The following is an 18,842-nucleotide window of genomic DNA, read 5'->3' as shown; positions in this document are numbered from 1 at the left end:
ACTGATGAAAGGAAGATTGTTCTTTATGGGTGTTGGGCCCACAGACAGTTTGTCAGACTCCCCCCAACCACTGAATTGAAGCCACAGTACAGAGTGAAGCCAGTGGCACAAGCATCATGATATTTGGGATGTTTCTCATACTATGGTGTTGGGACTATTTATCCCTATATACCAGGTATCATGGATCAGTTTTAATCCAAATACTTGAAGAGGTCATGTTGACTTATGCCCAAGAGGAAATGCCCTTGAAATGGGGTTTCAGCAAGACAACGAGCCCAAACTCACCAGCAAAACAGCAACATCTTGGTTCCACACCAACAAGATTGATGTTATGGATTGACCCAATCCCCCAATCCAATAGAAAACCTGTGGAGTGACATGGGATGTTTGTGAAGCAAAAGCAAGAAATGCAGTAGAATTGTGGAAGAGGTTGTTGGAAGTTGGTGGAGTCCATACAACACAGATGTGCAGCACAGAAACACTGGCTTACATGACTTAATATTAGTTCAGCAATTCAAAATGTTTACGTTTGTAAAGAAGAACAGTATAATATTCCCTTTACTTCACATTCTGTAATTAATAAAACAAATTTGATATGTTTTTTGTCATGTTGTCCATGGGTAAGGGGAGATAATTATAGATTCAATATTAATCTTATTGATATGATTCCAGGTATGTCCAACCCAGAGGTAATTACAGCCCTTGAGCGTGGTTACCGCATGCCATGTCCCAGCACATGTCCGAAAGAGCTCTATAGCATCATGCTCCAGTGTTGGCAGCAGGACCCTGAGCAACGGCCAACGTTTGAATATTTACAGAGCATCCTAGAGACTTCTTTACTGCCACTGACATGCACTACCAGCCACCACCCTGGACTATAAACAATATGTTCCAGAACTCATTTCCAGCCCAGCTGCAATAATATTGTCCCGAACATCTCAGAATCATGGCTAAATCCTCAGTAGATATATGTGATGTCAATACGACCTTAGCCCTAATAATATCAACTGAAATTCCTAAACTCTCCCCTGGGATTAGCCCAAGTCTAGGAAAACATAGAAAGAAATATCTTTTCTGTCTCTTAACCCTTTCTTACTGACATGAACCTGAAATCCATCCCACTGTTCTTCCAAAACCATACCTCAAACGTAAATCCGTTGGTTGGTGTTATTGTTTCTGTAAGTGGGGGGGCGGTTACACAGATACATTAATTCACAAGACAATAGCAATCCCTTTGGGATTTTCAGTTACTTATTCTGTCAGCAGGTAATTATCCACTTAAGGGCTGACCTTTGCAGTTTCATATAGTTTTCAAACAGTAACTTTACATTATGGTTTTAAATTCATTCTGAAATAAAGCTTCAATATCCATATTTAACTCTAGAGGGTTTGGAGTATTTAATTCAGAGATTCAGTTGCTTCTGCCACTGGCAAGGGGAAAATAATATAAAAATCATCTCCAAGGAGGAGACCAAGTGTATTTAAGAAATTGCATTTTCAGAAACTGCAGGGGTTAAATACCAAAACTGATCTCAAATGCCTTATTTCAGGGTCATCCAGAGCACAAATAAGCACTCACCCCAAATCTCCCTGTAACTGGCCTTCAGGCTGGACCCCTTAGCTCATAACAAGGTTACAGATGTATAGAAACATTGGGGTAACCGTCACCCTGCTATAGTCCCAGGGGTACCCAGGGTACAAATAAACACTCACCCCAAATCTCCCCCTAACTGACCTTCAGACTGGGCCCCCTTAGCTCATAACAAGGTTACAGATATATAGAAACATTGGGGTGTCACCCTGCTATAGTTCCAGGGGTACCCAGGGTACAAATAAACACTCACCCCAAATCTCCCCCTAACTGACCTTCAGGCTGGGCCTCCTTAGCTCATAACAAGGTTACAGATATATAGAAACATTGGGGTGTCACCCTGCTATAGTTCCAGGGGTACCAGGGTACAAATAAACACTCACCCCAAATCTCCCCCTAACTGACCTTCAGGCTGGGCCTCCTTAGCTCATAACAAGGTTACAGATATATAGAAACATTGGGATGTCACCCTGCTATAATACTGCACCCAGCACCAGTATGATCTCTCCTTCTTTCACCTTCTCTTCCTAAAACCAGTTTATGATACATGATGAGTACTCTTCCCTTGTACCCTATTTCTCTTTTTGGCTCACAAAGATGTTTAATACTGTGCCAGGATAGGGACATTTGGGTGTTGCTCAAGGACAGAATTGCTGTATAATTAAGTTGGCAACATGCTAATGCTCCTGTTGCAAAAATAAATACCCACATGATTGCCAGTGTGCCAGCTCACCTGTAGGATCTGTGAGGTGCCAGCTGGACTGGACAGAAATAACAAGTATCTTATTTTAAGGAGGTACCAACACTTTTATCCGTTGAGTTGTTTTCAGATTATTATAAATAATTTTTTTTTTTTAAATTGCTTTATGTTTTCTGTTTGTGACTATTTTCTAATATTGAAACTTAAAGGCGACATATAGTATAATTTAACTATAGGAATAATAGTATATGGTGTTGGTTTTATTTTGGGCTAAACTGTACAATTATTTTGTCTGTTTGAAATGAGCGGTTGGTCAAGTCCTTAGGGTCCCTGCCAGAAGCACAGTAGGGACGTGGGGACAGCCAATCACAGCCCTGCTTTCCCATGCAAGACAGGCTTCCGTTCCCTATCAGGTCAGCCTAACTGCTGATTGGTTCCTGTCCTACAATGCATTGTGCTGAGTGCTGGCCGGCTCCCTAGCACAGCCTGGGAAAGGATACACACACACACACACTCTCACACTCTCACACTGTCACACACCGTCTGTAACACATACACAGTCACTGCCTCACACACACACACACTGTCTCACACACTTGCAATAAACTTTGGGTAATTTTGTAAAAAGGGTAAACGTGGAAATGAAGTGAAGCAGGAGAGACTTCAATGGAGAGGCCAGAGCTGCAGTGTATTCGTGTTCGCCCTGAATGAACAGCTAACGGCACTTATCCCTATATGATGTTCCCCAATAATCTCTCAGGCATTCTCGGAGTCCGGGGCCCTCCAGCATTAGTAGTAAAGGGCCGTACTATCCCATTCCCTAACAAGAAACACAAGCAGCCAAGTAAGTGCCCCACGTCCGGTCCAGGACAAAGTTGCTCCCCGTTCCAGGGAGGAGGAGAGAGGACGGCGGTTCCCATAGAAACAAGGCCAGGCTGCTTCCGCAACGTCACGGGGACACGTGGATCCAAGATGGCGGTTGCTGCGGTGAGTTTATTTCTCAGTCAGTTCCGGGGTATTTACGTGTCTGAAAGTGGGGGCACCGGGCAAACAGGAGTGGGACAGGAACGCTGTAGTATTAGACAACGTGCAATTGTACCTGAACAGCCAACAAACGCTTTGTGTATCTCTATAGGAAAGGGCCCCTACCACTAAAATCTCTGAGTTCCGCCCAACCCCCCATGCCTCCCAATATGTATATTTATTTATGTTACCCTCACATATTACCCTGTGCCCCCATCAGTGTCCCATAACGATTGGCTCCCTCATTGGCAAACCACATACACTCTCCTATCCGTGCAGTAGAACTGATCATACACTGACAGTACTTGTCCCAGAAGCTAGCCATTATCTGCCCCAGACCACTTCATCGCTATCAGAGAACAGCAAATGCCTCACTGCAAGGCCTGTGTAGGAGCATAAGAGGGGGGTTATCTTACAACACAAGGGCTAATCACATGGGAAGGTGCATTTCAGTCCACATTTCAGTGACAATGTAGTAAAAAGTGATATTTTGGGGATATACATATATGGCCAGACATGGAGTCATAAACACTATGCTGCACTGCAGGCTGTGTCCCCATTATACGTAAATTCGAATTGAAGGGGCCCAAATAAACATTTAGTAAACGTTTCTTCACACTTACTCTGCACTAACTTCCTCTAAGCATCTGTCTCTTTTTATGCAGGAGGCAGGAGTTGTCAGTCTGATTTTGAATGACAGGTCTAATATAGCCTTGGGGGGGGCTCGTTTTGCCTGGAAGATGTACCAGTATTACAGCTCACTCTTTTAAAAACACCAGGAATCCTTTCTTTCTGCATGCAGTCAGGTCAGGTCTGTCAGTTGCTCAGAGGGGGATAGTATGATAAGCATCCAGTAAGCAGAAGCAGTAAGGCTAGGGAGAATCCCATTACTGCTTAATAATAGGGATAGTTTCATAGTGTATTCTCTGACATTTCTGCAACTGAATAAGGGATACAGATAAATGGGATATGTCCTATATAATCTTATAATACACAAAAACCATTAATATCTTGTAAATTATATCCTTATAAACGGTGAGTTCTGATGTCATCAGTTATAAACGGTGAGTTCTGATGTCATTTCTGTCACATGACTCACTGAAACTTGTGTATTATAATAAATAAAGTACCCCCAGTTGTAAAATATGAGGATATTAGAAGTTACCTCAGAGTTCCATGACCTGTATAACTCAGCCTTCGGCCTCGTGTTTTTATATGGTCATGAAACTCCTCGCTAACTTATAATATCCTTATATTTTACAAGAGGGGGTACTTTATTCACTATATAAAGAACAGAGATCTGCAACATAGAGGATTAGAGACAAGGTAGAGAGATGATGATGGGGTATGTGGGTTGGAGGGTTATTAACCTAGGATCTCTTGACAGACTAATGTGCAGCACCACACATAAATGTAACAATAGTCCCAAGGTAATGCCTATCAGTAATGGCTGCAGTATGGTTCATGTTTCAAGGTAACAGAGCAAGTGCTTCCTGATAGCCCTTGGTACAGGCCACATTATTGGCCAGTGTTTATTATATTGACCATTTTATTTTGTCTGTGTAGGACTTTAGTTGTTTTTGGGAGATACTGTTCTGGTTTTCATTTTTTTTCAATAGGCATGCCTCCTTACTATGATATGCATCCAAGTTCTTTGGGTGACATTGTTGGTATTTGGGTAGCCATTTATATCTGTGGAGAAACATTGGGCCAGTGTGTGGGCAGTGGGGTAGCCAATGACGATACGAGAAGAGCAGAAAAGTTTGTGGGAAGTTGTCGTGGTAGCAGTGTGGGTGCACAAGAAACTATGGGTTTATGTAAAGCTTTGAATTCATGACTTGTTTGTTGCCTTTTAGGAGGGTTTCCTGGGCCTGCTCCTAAGTTTCTCCCTTCTTCATGTAATTCAGTCCTTCTATGTTCCTGGTGTTGCACCAATGAACTTCCTCCAGGATGCTCCTGTGGACATAAAGGTGGGTGTCAAGTTGAATAATGGGGATCTACCCATGGGTTCTAGGGTCTGACATTTTGATTCTAATAATTTGTACATGTGTACAACAGGCTGTGAAGCTCACCAGTTCCCGCACCCAGCTGCCATATGAGTACTACTCGCTGCCCTTTTGCCAGCCTTTTGAGATCACCTACAAGTCAGAGAATCTGGGTAAGTGCCCAACAGGCTGTGTAAAGTGTAAGAGAGGGGCATTGGATTTGAAATTGGGATTGCACCATTGAAGCTGTTTACATTTTGGGTCGTGGGTACTTTGTTCCGGTAGGTGAGGTCTTACGTGGAGATCGGATCGTTAACACTCCTTTCAAAGTTCTTATGAACAGTGACAAAAAGTGTGTGGTTGTGTGTGGCAGCTCGAGTAAACCCCATGTGCTGAGTGTGGAACAGAGCAAGCTGATGGCAGAGCGCATCCGGGAGGACTATTATGTTCATTTGTGAGTCTTTTTTTCTGTGTTTATATAATTCCTAAACTGACTAAACTGGCCTTTTGTGAGCTGCTGTAGACTGTTCTGTATGATCTCATCATTAAACCCTGCCCACCAAGAGGGTGCACAACAGATAATGATTTTTGTCATAATTCCTATGGAAGAGTGAAGTTGCTAGGAGGGGCTGTGCATTTCTTTTCAATTCCATCTTTCCCTGTTGCCCCTCGGTACAGGATAGCTGATAACCTGCCCGTAGCAACTAGACTGGATCTCTATTTAAACCATGAGGAGGAGGATAAGAAGGAAAAGGATGTTCAGTTTGAACATGGCTACCGTCTTGGCTTCGTTGACAACAACAAGGTAACATTGTGGGTTTTGAGCAAACTTTGCTCATGCTAATGGTGGTAGGGAGGATTGGAATGGCTAACTATTCTCATATCAGTGTGAGAAATATGTAAACCCCTCTTCTCCTCTTGGCAGAGGGGACATGATTGGCTATACCTAAAGGTGGCCATACACGGAGAGATCCGCTTGTTTGGCGATGTCGCCAAACGAGCAGATCTCTCTCCGATATGCCTACCTTGAGGTGGGCAATATGGGGCTGATCCGATCGTGGGCCCTAGGGCCCAACGATCGGATCCTAACGAATGGGAACTGGCGGTTGGATCGCGGGACCGCATCAACAAACAAATGCGGCTGCGATCTGACGGGATTTTTTGTCCCATCCGATCGCGATCTGGCCGACTTTCAGGGGGCCCCATACACGGCCCAATAATGGGGCCTGTCGGGGGGGCCCCATACACGGGCCAATAAGCTGCCGACTCGGTCTGTCGGCAGCTTTTATCAGCCCGTGTATGGCCACCTTTATACTCACCTTTAGGGGTTAAAGTTAAGGATTTTTTTTCAACCTTAACTACTGTTTGTTTTTTTTCTCTCCAGTTTTACCTGCACAATCACCTGTCCTTCTATTTATATTATCACCGGGAGGAAGTGGAAGAGAAACAGGAGCCAACCTATAGGGTCGTGAGATTTGAGGTCATTCCACAGAGCATCAGATTGGAAGGTAAATTGTGCGTTTTCACATTGGGGTCAACCAGTCATGTGGTGGGAGCAGTGGCTACCAACACAAAGATGTAAAGGGCAAGCATGTCAGTTATTAGAGGCATTAAAGTAGAAACATTGACATTTCAGTAGTATTGGCTAAAGTGTGCAGATGTAAAGGGCATGCCATGCCGGTGGAAGTATGCATCTCCCATGCACATGTATCAAGGGAAGTTAGTCACTGCTGTTCCTTTAGAAATGTTATGGGCTTGATCTTTATGTGTTTAGGTGTTACCTTCATACTTCAATCTCCAGGGTCTTGATGCTCACTTCTTCTCTGGACTTAGTCAGCTGTTGGGCAAGAACCACTTCTTATTTGTTTTTTTCTACAGTGAAGACACTGTATGTTTTGGGCTCAGAGCAGTGCTGTTTCCACACTATGTGGATGTTCTTGTGCACAAGTTTCTTTAGATGTTGGGCTTAAGCTGTTTTCTTCTATGCTCTTTGCATTACCCCTGTATTTTGATTGCTACCCTTTGTGGTGACTTGGAGATGATGCTGTGCATTCCGTACTTAGAGGTGGGATCAAAAGAGCAGTAGGATTCATTATAAGCAAAACTGATCAGTGGGAGTGTTCCCAATTGCAGTGTGGGGCACACCTCAAAGACAGGCTCTGTAAAGAGGATGTAGGTGGGTTGAAAGAAGGTAAAGGAGCCTACACTGGCTAGTCACAAATGCACCCATATTCTTTATGAGAAGAACCATAGATTATTTCTCTGACAATAAGGATGCTTTCTTTTGCAGATCTGAAAGTGAATGATCAAGGTTTGTGCACCGTCCCTGAGAGCTCCAATTCTGCCCCCCAAGAGATTGATCCCACCAAGGAGAACAACATCCTTTTCACATATTCTGTTCATTGGCAGGTAGGGCAGCAGCCATGATATGTGGGATGTGTGTCCCACTGGTGCTGGGGCTATTTATTCCTTTGTGAAATTGGGGTAGTTAGTGCAGCAGCTATGATGGGCACTTTTGTGTATTTGGGACGGCAGCTATGATGTGTGGGGTGCAGGGGTCGTTTTTATCAGTAGTATAGTAGTGTAGTTGGGGCAGGAGTTTGGGTGTCATGCTGGAAGTTTCTCTTTTGTTCTTCAGGAGAGTGACATAAAGTGGGCCTCACGCTGGGACACCTACCTGACCATGAGCGATGTCCAGATCCACTGGTTCTCCATCATCAATTCCGTAGTTGTTGTATTCTTCCTGTCAGGTGAGTGTTGCCTGGAACTGACCTTCATCCTCCCAGGTTGGGGCTTTACACTGGCTCATGTATCCTTTTTTTGTGGCCCCTAGGTATCCTGAGCATGATCATAATCCGGACACTGAGGAAGGACATTGCTAATTACAACAAAGAGGATGACATTGTAGGTTCCCTTGGGGCAACACGGCGAATTACTGTTCATGAAGGAGGTATACCCATGATTCAATCCTTATCTCTCTCTCATCACAGGAGGACACAATGGAAGAATCTGGTTGGAAACTTGTACATGGAGATGTATTCAGACCTCCTCAGTATCCCATGATTCTCAGCTCTCTCCTGGGTTCTGGGATCCAGCTCTTCTGCATGGTCCTCATTGTTATTTGTGAGTTGGCAGTTTAGATGTGTATTAATGTCTGTGAGGGAATGAGCACTAAAAAGTGTATATTAACAAGCCGCTGCCTGTTCAGTTGTAGCCATGTTGGGGATGCTGTCACCCTCCAGCCGGGGAGCCCTGATGACAACAGCTTGTTTCCTCTTCATGTTTATGGGGTGAGATTTCCTGTTTCATTCAGGCTACACGTCCCATATCTCGTTAACACTACATCTCACGATTGGCATCTTCTCTTTCAGGGTATTTGGAGGATTCTTCGCAGGGCGCCTTTATCGGACCCTAAAGGGCCACCGATGGCGGAAAGGGGCATTTTGTGTATGTTTTTGTGGGTTGATGTCATGTAGTTAGGGCCAGATTGAGGCTGGAGGTAAGAGTGAATGAGGAGGGGTGGTGTATGAAATGGTCAGTGGTAACATGCCAGTTATCTGTGAACTGTGTGTGGGTATGGGTCAGTATATGTGGGTATGCCCTAGATAACCCATGCTCTCCTCTCTCCCAGACTGCTACGCTGTACCCTGGAGTGGTGTTCGGAATCTGTTTTGTGCTGAACTGCTTTATCTGGGGGAAACATTCCTCTGGGGCGGTGAGTTACATTACACATCCTGTTGGCTAGGGTTTTGTGGAGGTATCCGTGTTTTAGGGGTGCAGAGTTACATAGCCCCCATACCACTTTCTATCAATGAAAAAGGGAATGTGTGAAAGTGCTTAATGTTGGCTACAGTTTATTCACGCTGTAGCTTCAGTAGCCCCCTCACTGGAAACATCCGTAGCCCTTTGGCAGCAGTACCATCTTGCTGGGTAAGTACCTGATATCTTTGCACACTGAGCCTGCTCTTTCAGGCAGATTGGCTGATGAGGCCACAGATTCTCAGTTGGATGAGGTTTGGGGCTCTGACTGGGGCATTACTGCACACAACATCTTTTACTTGAGCCTTTGAAACACTGTTCTGCTGAGAGATGCAGTACAGCCTGGCTCTGGTTCTTCACAGGTTTTTCCTTGCACAACCCATTATCCCTTCTGAACCAACAAGCTGCCCAGTCCCTGCTCATGAAAAGCTCCTCCCATCAGGTGTCACTGTTTTGGAACAGTGTTTGTCCTTCACTGCAGGCACTGGGCATATTGTTATAATAGATGAAAGACCAATGGGGCAAGGAGCCTGGTTGAATCCGAACTGCAACTTTCACTATATCCGTGATCCCAAGCACAAGGCAGAAGGTGAGCTGCAGTAGCCCAGTCACAGCCCTAAAAATAGGGGTGCACAAATGCGAGTAACCATCTGCCTGGGATGGGTGTAAATGCCCCTAAAAATCTGGGGCACCAGCAAGGTACTATACAGTACATTGTAGTGTAGGGGAAAACGCAAGTTACTCCAGTTCCTTATTTGGGGGGAGGGGGGGGAGGAGAATGTTCCTTTGCATGTTCATACTGTGTTGCACTTGCAGGTGCCATTCCCCACCATGGTTGCCCTGCTGTGCATGTGGTTTGGAATCTCTCTGCCCCTGGTGTACCTGGGCTACTACTTTGGGTTCAGGAAGCAGCCATATGATAACCCTGTGCGAACTAATCAGATCCCAAGGCAAATCCCAGAGCAACGTTGGTACATGAAGAGATTTGTTGGGTGAGTTAAATGGTACAAAGCCATTAGGGGGGTGGGGTTGCAGTACACTCCTGTGTCCAATCTAATCTCACCTTGTTACCCCATGTAGGATCCTGATGGCTGGAATCCTTCCCTTTGGGGCCATGTTCATCGAGCTTTTCTTTATCTTCAGTGTAAGTCACTGATTTTTTGCATTACAATATCTCATCTGTTGCATGTGTGGGGTAAATATCCATTATATTACTACCCTTCTGTCTGTGCTGATACCACATGTTATCACTCTTCCTTAACCTATTTCTTTTCCATACAGGCCATCTGGGAGAATCAGTTCTACTATCTGTTTGGCTTCCTCTTCCTTGTATTTATAATCCTTGTGGTGTCTTGTTCCCAAATCAGCATTGTTATGGTCTACTTCCAGCTGTGTGCTGAGGTGAGTATCTATCTGCCCCATTTGTGTGTGAGACTTACCCAGCACAGCTACTTTCCCTTTCCTCTTTACCCATATATATATGTATATAAATACAAATATACAGAGAAGGAATGTTCTGGGCGCACAATAAGCTATACACTCATACTGTACTGTCTAAGGGAATCAATATGGCACCTCCTCCTCCCATATATATATAAATACAAATATACAGAGAAGGAATGTTCTGGGCACACAATAAGCTATACCCTCATACTGTACTGTCTAAGGGAATCAATATGGCACCTCCCTCCTCCCATATGTATAAATACAAATATACAGAGAAGGAATGTTCTGGGCACACAATAAGCTATACCCTCATACTGTACTATCTAAGGTAATCAATATGGCACCTCCTCCCATATGTATAAATACAAATATACTGAGAAGTAATGTTCTGGGTACACAATAAGCTATACCCTCATACTGTACTGTCTAAGGGAATCAATATGGCACCTCCCTCCTCCCATATGTATAAATACAAATATACAGAGAAGGAATGTTCTGGGGACACAATAAGCTATACCCTTATACTGTACTGTCTAAGGGAATCAATATGGCACCTCCTCCCATATGTATAAATACAAATATACAGAGAAGGAATGTTCTGGGCACACAATAAGCTATACCCTCATACTGTACTATCTAAGGTAATCAATATGGCACCTCCTCCCATATGTATAAATACAAATATACTGAGAAGTAATGTTCTGGGTACACAATAAGCTATACCCTCATACTGTACTGTCTAAGGGAATCAATATGGCACCTCCCTCCTCCCATATGTATAAATACAAATATACAGAGAAGGAATGTTCTGGGCACACAATAAGCTATACCCTCATACTGTACTATCTAAGGTAATCAATATGGCACCTCCTCCCATATGTATAAATACAAATATACTGAGAAGTAATGTTCTGGGTACACAATAAGCTATACCCTCATACTGTACTGTCTAAGGGAATCAATATGGCACCTCCCTCCTCCCATATGTATAAATACAAATATACAGAGAAGGAATGTTCTGGGGACACAATAAGCTATACCCTTATACTGTACTGTCTAAGGGAATCAATATGGCACCTCCTCCCATATGTATAAATACAAATATACAGAGAAGGAATGTTCTGGGCACACAATAAGCTATACCCTCATACTGTACTATCTAAGGTAATCAATATGGCACCTCCTCCCATATGTATAAATACAAATATACTGAGAAGTAATGTTCTGGGTACACAATAAGCTATACCCTCATACTGTACTGTCTAAGGGAATCAATATGGCACCTCCTCCCATATGTATAAATACAAATATACAGAGAAGGAATGTTCTGGGGACACAATAAGCTATACCCTCATACTCTACTGTCTAAGGGAATCAATATGGCACCTCACTTCCATATAAATTAATACCCTTGCAAAAAAGCAGGGTGAATATAATCTACTGTGTGTGTGTAGAAAGCATGTGGACATGTTTCTCCCTGCAGGATTATCGCTGGTGGTGGAGAACGTTTCTGGTGTCGGGGGGTTCTGCATTTTATGTTTTGATTTATGCTGTCTTCTACTTTGTGAATAAGGTAGGTGCCTCTGTGAAACATGGGAGGGTGGGTTAATGGTTGTGGTTCTTCTTGCCAGACCCTCATTATTGCCATTTGCCTTTTAGTTGGACATTGTGGAGTTCATCCCATCCCTCCTATATTTTGGTTACACGACTCTTATGGTGTTATCCTTCTGGCTTCTCTCGGGCACCATCGGTTTCTATGCCGCCTACATGTTTATCCGTAAGATCTATGCAGCTGTGAAAATAGACTGAGCTGCGCTTTGTTGGCAGCCAACCAGCACAAGCCAGAGCCTGTCCCCTCTGCTGAGACGCCACCATCAGGGAGACGTCATTGATAAACCGTCATCTTCATCAAGAATGTCATGTTTGGTACCGTGTCCATGGATAGGGGAGGAGGAGTTGCCTAACTGCATTTTAACCTATTCCACTGGTTTTTACCTTTTTATCTGAAATCGTTCCCATGTCTGATTCGTCTTTCCTTTTAAATTATTCCTTTGGGGTTGAGATCAAGGGGAAGCTGCAGAGGTGATTAGAGGGAAGCACTTTAGGGTTAGGTTGCCTGTGCAACAGTGAAGGAATAATGTTTGGTGTCCCAGCCACTCCGCAGTGCACATACAGTAAGGCACGGGTGCTGCTGGGGTTAAAGGCCTGACACTTACAGTATTTGCCTGGCTGTTTCCTGGAGGAACATGTAGAGGCAGCCTTTAATGCGCGAGTGGGCCCGCAATATGTTAGCGCAGGGAATTACTGTGTGTATCCATCTGTATGAAGAGTCTGGAATAGAAATGTCTGTAAATTCCAGTTGCTTGCCTTTGGCTGGTACACTGGCTCTTTATAGAGAGGGTCCAGGCCACACATATTAGGAACAAATGTGTGTTGTCTCATACCTCTAGGACCAGTGGGGACTGGATCAGCACATAACCCAATATCAGTTAATTTTTTTTATTATTATTATTGTATTCATTCTTGTGCCCCTTTTGTAAATAAATTACCCCTATGGTATCCATTTCTGATTTGACTCTACATCATTGTTTTGGAACTGTGGCCATATTCTCCATCTGACTTTTTTTTTTTTTTTTTCTAGTCGGTGGCAAGTGCCCAAACCCATTCAAGGAGTCTGTAGTTTTAACTTAACCCTCTTGTCATCAAAATGTGCATTTGAGGATTTGCTGGAACTACTGACAGACTATTTGGGAACGTCTTTGCCAGTGTAAAAATTGCTAGTGGAGATAAAACTGCTGTGTACCCTAAAACTAAAGTAGCAGACCATTATCCCATGAGAAATGAATTCTGCAGTTTGTAAACGGACTCTTAGTTCTTGACTGAAATAAAAGCATTACGAGGCTGTGCGTTGGTGAACAGGCCGCAGCAACCAACAAATGCCATTTCTTCAAGTGATAAACAGCAGTCAGACTTAATATACCATTGCTCATTGGCTCCTATACCAATTTGCAGTGTTCCATCCCTTATACTTGGCTCATGCCCTTGGGTTTGCTCTCTCCACAGTCCCTACAACAAGCAATTCATTAAATGATTGGGGTGTGACTGGAGGGGGGTTGTTATGATGCATATTCTTATTTAAAATCACAAAACAGGTGGGTGAATGGAAAAATATCCCCCTGTACACAAGCTCAGTCAGTTGGGGTTATGTGAAAAAGGGGGCACTGTCTGACCTGCCAGATATAAATATACATGTATATTGAGTTACACACACACATACCTGATTCCTCAGATTGAAAGGGAACCATTTCTGTGCTCTCTGCAACCAGTTCCAGAATTTGAGATTGGTACCTTCTCAGTACTTGGTGTCTGTCCCCTTAGTACTTGGCATATCTGTCCCTCTGTCTGTACATAGAATGTGAATCCCATTGGTACCCTTGCAATTCTCTTCAGTACCTAGGTGTATATCCCATCAAGAAATGTATCCTCTCAACACCTTGCATGTGCCCCATGTTATCCTGAGAGTGTATATCTCTTTAGTACACAGTGTTAATTCTCTTGGTATCCAACCAATGTAGTATAGAGACACCCACCTGGCACCACAAAGTATCATGCTCCTTGCACAGCAGTAAAAACTGGTTAATAATCACTGCTGTCCATTAAACAAAGCACGGGATGCCCTATAACTGCGACCAGCACACCCACGCTCCTTTCTATAATGTACCTGCTTAGGGTTATCATTATTGTTGCTTTTTTCTCTTGTAATAAGAGGGTAGAACAGCATTCACTCACGCTTTCATTCCATATTCTGCTTCCTGCCTGCACCAAGATGGCGATTTCTATAATCCTTAGAAATGTCTGTACTTAAGCAATATGGAGGCGCCCATTAGTCGTTTTCCGGGAGCGGAGCAGAGTGGGAGGGAATGGAGCGCAGTGTTTGGCTTTTTCTTCTGTTTCTGCCCTGGCCAGGTGTGAGGGGGGCCTCTAACTCGTCCGGATACATCCTGTACTGCCCCTGTATGGGTAGGTCCCGCTTGGGTCTATAATTCCCCGTGATGTGAGAGTTGAGGGTATTTGTGGTACAGTGTGTGCTGGGCAGCTCAGGCTAGAGACCCACAGGGTATGGACACTGTGCTGCCCAGTGAGGACAAGGGGCATGCTGCTTTAGCTACTCTGGGTGTTGTATCACGTTTGTTATGACTCTGCTGCTCTGTGCTGGGTGGCATTAAGAGAGTGACCTGGTCTGGGCGCTGTTCAGCTGGGTTACTGGTACTATGCTGGGAGCTTGCAATGTATTTTTATTCTTAGCCAATATAGGTATCACTTCTAGAATACTTTTTGTATTTGTTTTTTTCTTTGTTATAAGTACTATACTGGGAGGGAGAATGAAAGAGTATTCTGGGCTGGGTACTATTGGCAGTAGCTTATTGGTACTATGCTGGGAGGGAGAATAAAGGAGCATTCTGGGCTGGGTACTATTCGCAGTAGCTTATAGGTACTATGCTGGGAGCGAGAATGAAGGAGTATTCTGGGCTGGGTACTATTGGCAGTAGCTTATTGGTACTATGCTGGGAGTGAGAATGAAGGAGTATTCTGGGCTGGGTACTATTCGCAGTAGCTTATTGGTACTATGCTGGGAGTGAGAATGAAGGAGTATTCTGGGCTGGGTACTATTCGCAGTAGCTTATTGGTACTATGCTGGGAGTGAGAATGAAGGAGTATTCTGGGCTGGGTACTATTCGCAGTAGCTTATTGGTACTATGCTGGGAGCGAGAATGAAGGAGTATTCTGGGCTGGGTATTATTGGCAGTAGGTTGAGTATGTTAGGGGAAGTTGTGTTGGGTAGTTTATGGGTACAGTTTGGGTTGCCACCTTTTCTGGAAAAAAATACCAGCCTTCCTATATATTTATATTTTTTCCCTATTAATAACATTGGGATCAACAGTGCTGGGGGAGAATGAGGGACTATAGTTGATACAGTCATAATCCGCATCACTTTTTGTTTGATCATACTGAGTTTGTGGGCCCAGGTGAGAGAGAATTTTGCAATATTAGTAATATTTTGGAAATGTTCCCACTGATTTCTCTGTGCCCCAGTGAATGCCCTCACACTTTGTAACCCGTTAATGAGCAGCATCCCAATTGGCATGTTGTGGGCTCTGGACACAGCCCTATATAGCCAATGGTTGTAGCCCAAATACCTGTTTGCTCATGGGCCTCTAGTAATTAAGGCTAGAAAGGAATCTTTGTACTTACCTCATTTATTCATCATCATCGTCATCATCTCTGGGTAAAGGGTTCTGTGCACTGGTGGTTCTTCTCTACTCTATAAATATTCATTCTACCCAAGGGCACTGACTGTTGCCTAAGTGGTCAAACTAGGTGCTTTTGGGGCAGAAGTCGACCTTCAAGGGACATGCATGGCCCCCATGCTACTCAGAAATCCATAATATGCTCATCATTTTACTATAATCTAAGTCCTACACCTTGGGAAGCAGTGTAGATTTATGTACCCAACTGACACTCTTGTGGTTCTTGCTCCTCACATGTCACTTCTGATTTATGTCTGGTCCAGCCAATGAATTTGTCAGTAGAAGTGGCATTAGCCTGGCTGTAGGGTGGCACACCATCAGTCTTGTCATGTGTATCAGCCATAGTGCCCAGCTGCAGAGCCATTTCCTTTCTTGGTGATGGCACATGAAGGGGAAATCTGTTGGCATTGTCATTTGTGTTTTAACAGGGAGATTTGGGAATCAAGCAGATTATTCGTTGGGATCGTTGGCATTTGCTAAGATGGTAAATCGTACCCTTCACCTTAGGCCACGGTACACCAATGTAAGTACCTCGACTGCCAGCCTGGCAAGAAAACCCATATTTCTTTAATGTACTTGAACTTCTTCCACCCCACATTTTGATTTTTCTCTGCAGCCCCTCGAACAATTACACAAATCCTTAAAGGACAGCCGAATTCACAGAGGGGGTGGATATTAGGGTTTTAATACAAGTTTTTCCCCAGGCCATTTCTCCTCCTTAGAAAACAATGTTCCAGTCCTATCTAACATTAATTTCCCAGCAACACCCTGGGCACACGCACACTAATGGAACGTAGACAGGGGACCAGTGACAAATCAAGCTAAGATATCGACAGTCCTTGGGGGGGGGGGGGTAGTTTTATTGCAATAATGCCAATATGCTCAACCCCCAGAGTGGTGTGTAGCTGGGAAATTAGAATGGGAGGACTATTTGTATAATAAGTGCAGATATTTTGAGTTCCTCTAATCCCCCCAGGTGCATGTCCCAGTGAGGAATTCTTTCAGCTGGAGCCCCTGCGCAAGTTTCATCATGTGATCAGCATGGAAGAGTTTATGGAATTATAAGCGCCAGTGGGTTAACTAGCAGGACCAATAGGCCAGTTGCCATTTGGCTTCAGAAGGGGAATCAAGGACTGAGAAAGGGCAAATGTATTGATGGTATTTTTTGTAGTACCATTTTGACCTCGTGTAAGACAAAACTCAGTAAAGGAAAACCTTTAGTAATAGTCAGGCAATTTATTCTTACATAATACAACATAACAGTTTTGTCTGGGTAAGCTGTTGGAGTAACACACAGAATGTCAGCCAAGGACTTACCAAAGACACACCTCTTGGTCCAGGCATTATATAGCTTTCAGAAGGCTTTTACAATAAGTGTGACAAGGGTTTCACGGAAATACCATACATAGTCTGTCTCCTCCTTGTACAATTAATGTCTAAATGATTTACTTAGTCTTACATGTTATCAAAGGAATGTTGTAACATACTGTGCCTAGCTCCAACAGTCCACAGCCTCGCAATCAGCTATGGCTAACCAAGGCCATTGTGGTATTTCCAGTTATTCGAGCAGCACGTCTGCAGGAGGGGGCCACACCAGACAGACTGGCGTTATGCTGATACTCTGGAATTTAAGAAACAGAGTGATGATCTTTTATTTGTATGGCCTAGTATAAACTATATGATTGACCATTGTCCACAGTAGACCATTCGCCATAATAGTCCATCCTGCCTTGGGCCATATAGCGTTATGGCGTCATAGAGGGTGGGGGTGACAACTATCAACCCTCTGACACTAGCCATTCGTCCGTCTTAGGAATTGGACCGTTCCAGATATTTTTATATTTACAGTATCTACACTGATTGTAAATAGAAACTGGAGTCATCCTGCCAAGAAAGGGAATATCGGCTCATCCATTGACTGGGTAACTGGCCAATCTACTGAAAATGTACAGATTGGATTTATATTTGCATATAAGGGGTATATTGGGCCATCCATTCATTGGGAAGGGGTTATTGGGATATCCATTAAATGGGGAGGGGTTCCTGGGCCATCCATTAATTGGGGAGTGGTTTTTGGGCCGTCCATAAATAAGGAATTTTTTGAGACCTAACTAGTGACCTAATCTGTATTATGGGGGTGGATTAATTTGAGAAATATATGGGTGACAACTGGCGGTTGACCGCTGATCATATGATGGGTTAATGGGAGGCAACCAATTAATATGAAAGGAATCCTGTTGTTGAGATTAGACCGGATATTACTGAGACCTGATGGATCAGGTGATCTAATTAGCTAATCTGCTTGTTTTTGTAGAATGGAAACCCATTTGGACCTTTTTGGGATCACTTTTATTTGGATTTCATTCAGTCTGAGCACTTTGATAGAATTACCTTCAGTGTCTATTATAAAGATGTGTGGATTAGCAGGTAAATAGAAATCAGGGCCAATGAAAAGATGTTGAATAGGGTTGGCACATTGGATTCCCTTAGTATAGTATGAGGGGCAAAATTGTACAAATTATAGGGTGCACAGATATGAGGGTATAGCTGGATAACTTGTGTGCCCAGAACATTCCTTCTCTGTATAGATGTGTATATATATATATATATATATATATATATATATATATATATATATATATATATTATATATATATATATATACAATATCAAAACAGGGGGGTTGTGGGAGCACTCTAAAGGCTTTAAAGTATATATATATATATAAGTATAATAAATGCTATTGCATATGTACCCAAATAGGGGTTATTTTGTTACAAAGTTATGATCATAAAATTAATAAGCCACCATACCACGTCAAGGTAAACCCCGAATGGCGGTCCCTAACTTGTTTTATTTTTTATGTGCATTTTAGCATTACCTGTAATCAATGTCCATTGAACGCTGTTTTTTCACTGAGGGCTAAATCCTCCCCAGCCAGCAATCAGGCTTTTAAAGGAGAGATATTCCCAAAACAAACGCCCAATTTTAAAAGCATAGGAACACCACTAGTTAAAAGGGGGGGTATG

General features: G+C 43.4%; 1 protein-coding gene across 2 annotated transcripts; it reads left to right on the top strand.

Moving 5' to 3' along the window:
* Positions 1–2,838: 2,838 nt before the first annotated feature.
* tm9sf4.S (transmembrane 9 superfamily protein member 4 S homeolog) lies at positions 2,839–13,067 on the top strand. 2 transcript variants are annotated; one of them, XM_018237901.2, is made up of 18 exons: positions 2,839–3,278; positions 5,171–5,284; positions 5,373–5,472; positions 5,585–5,753; positions 5,978–6,104; positions 6,684–6,807; positions 7,590–7,708; positions 7,938–8,049; positions 8,133–8,203; positions 8,290–8,422; positions 8,508–8,589; positions 8,671–8,746; positions 8,931–9,014; positions 9,875–10,050; positions 10,139–10,202; positions 10,340–10,459; positions 11,988–12,077; positions 12,164–13,067. In XM_018237901.2, the coding sequence occupies exons 1-18, from the start codon at positions 3,027–3,029 to the stop codon at positions 12,311–12,313; spliced, it is 2,163 nt and encodes a 720-aa protein (XP_018093390.1). In that variant the 5' UTR covers positions 2,839–3,026; the 3' UTR covers positions 12,314–13,067. The 2 variants fall into 2 exon arrangements, with proteins under 2 accessions (XP_018093390.1, XP_041435072.1); XM_041579138.1 differs by lacking the exon at positions 2,839–3,278 and adding an exon at positions 4,096–4,125.
* The last annotated feature ends 5,775 nt before the right edge of the window (positions 13,068–18,842 follow it).

The sequence above is a fragment of the Xenopus laevis genome, chromosome 9_10S (assembly GCF_017654675.1).
Source record: "Xenopus laevis strain J_2021 chromosome 9_10S, Xenopus_laevis_v10.1, whole genome shotgun sequence".
Lineage (NCBI taxonomy): Eukaryota > Metazoa > Chordata > Amphibia > Anura > Pipidae > Xenopus > Xenopus laevis.
This window is presented reverse-complemented; position numbering and strand designations above follow the sequence as displayed.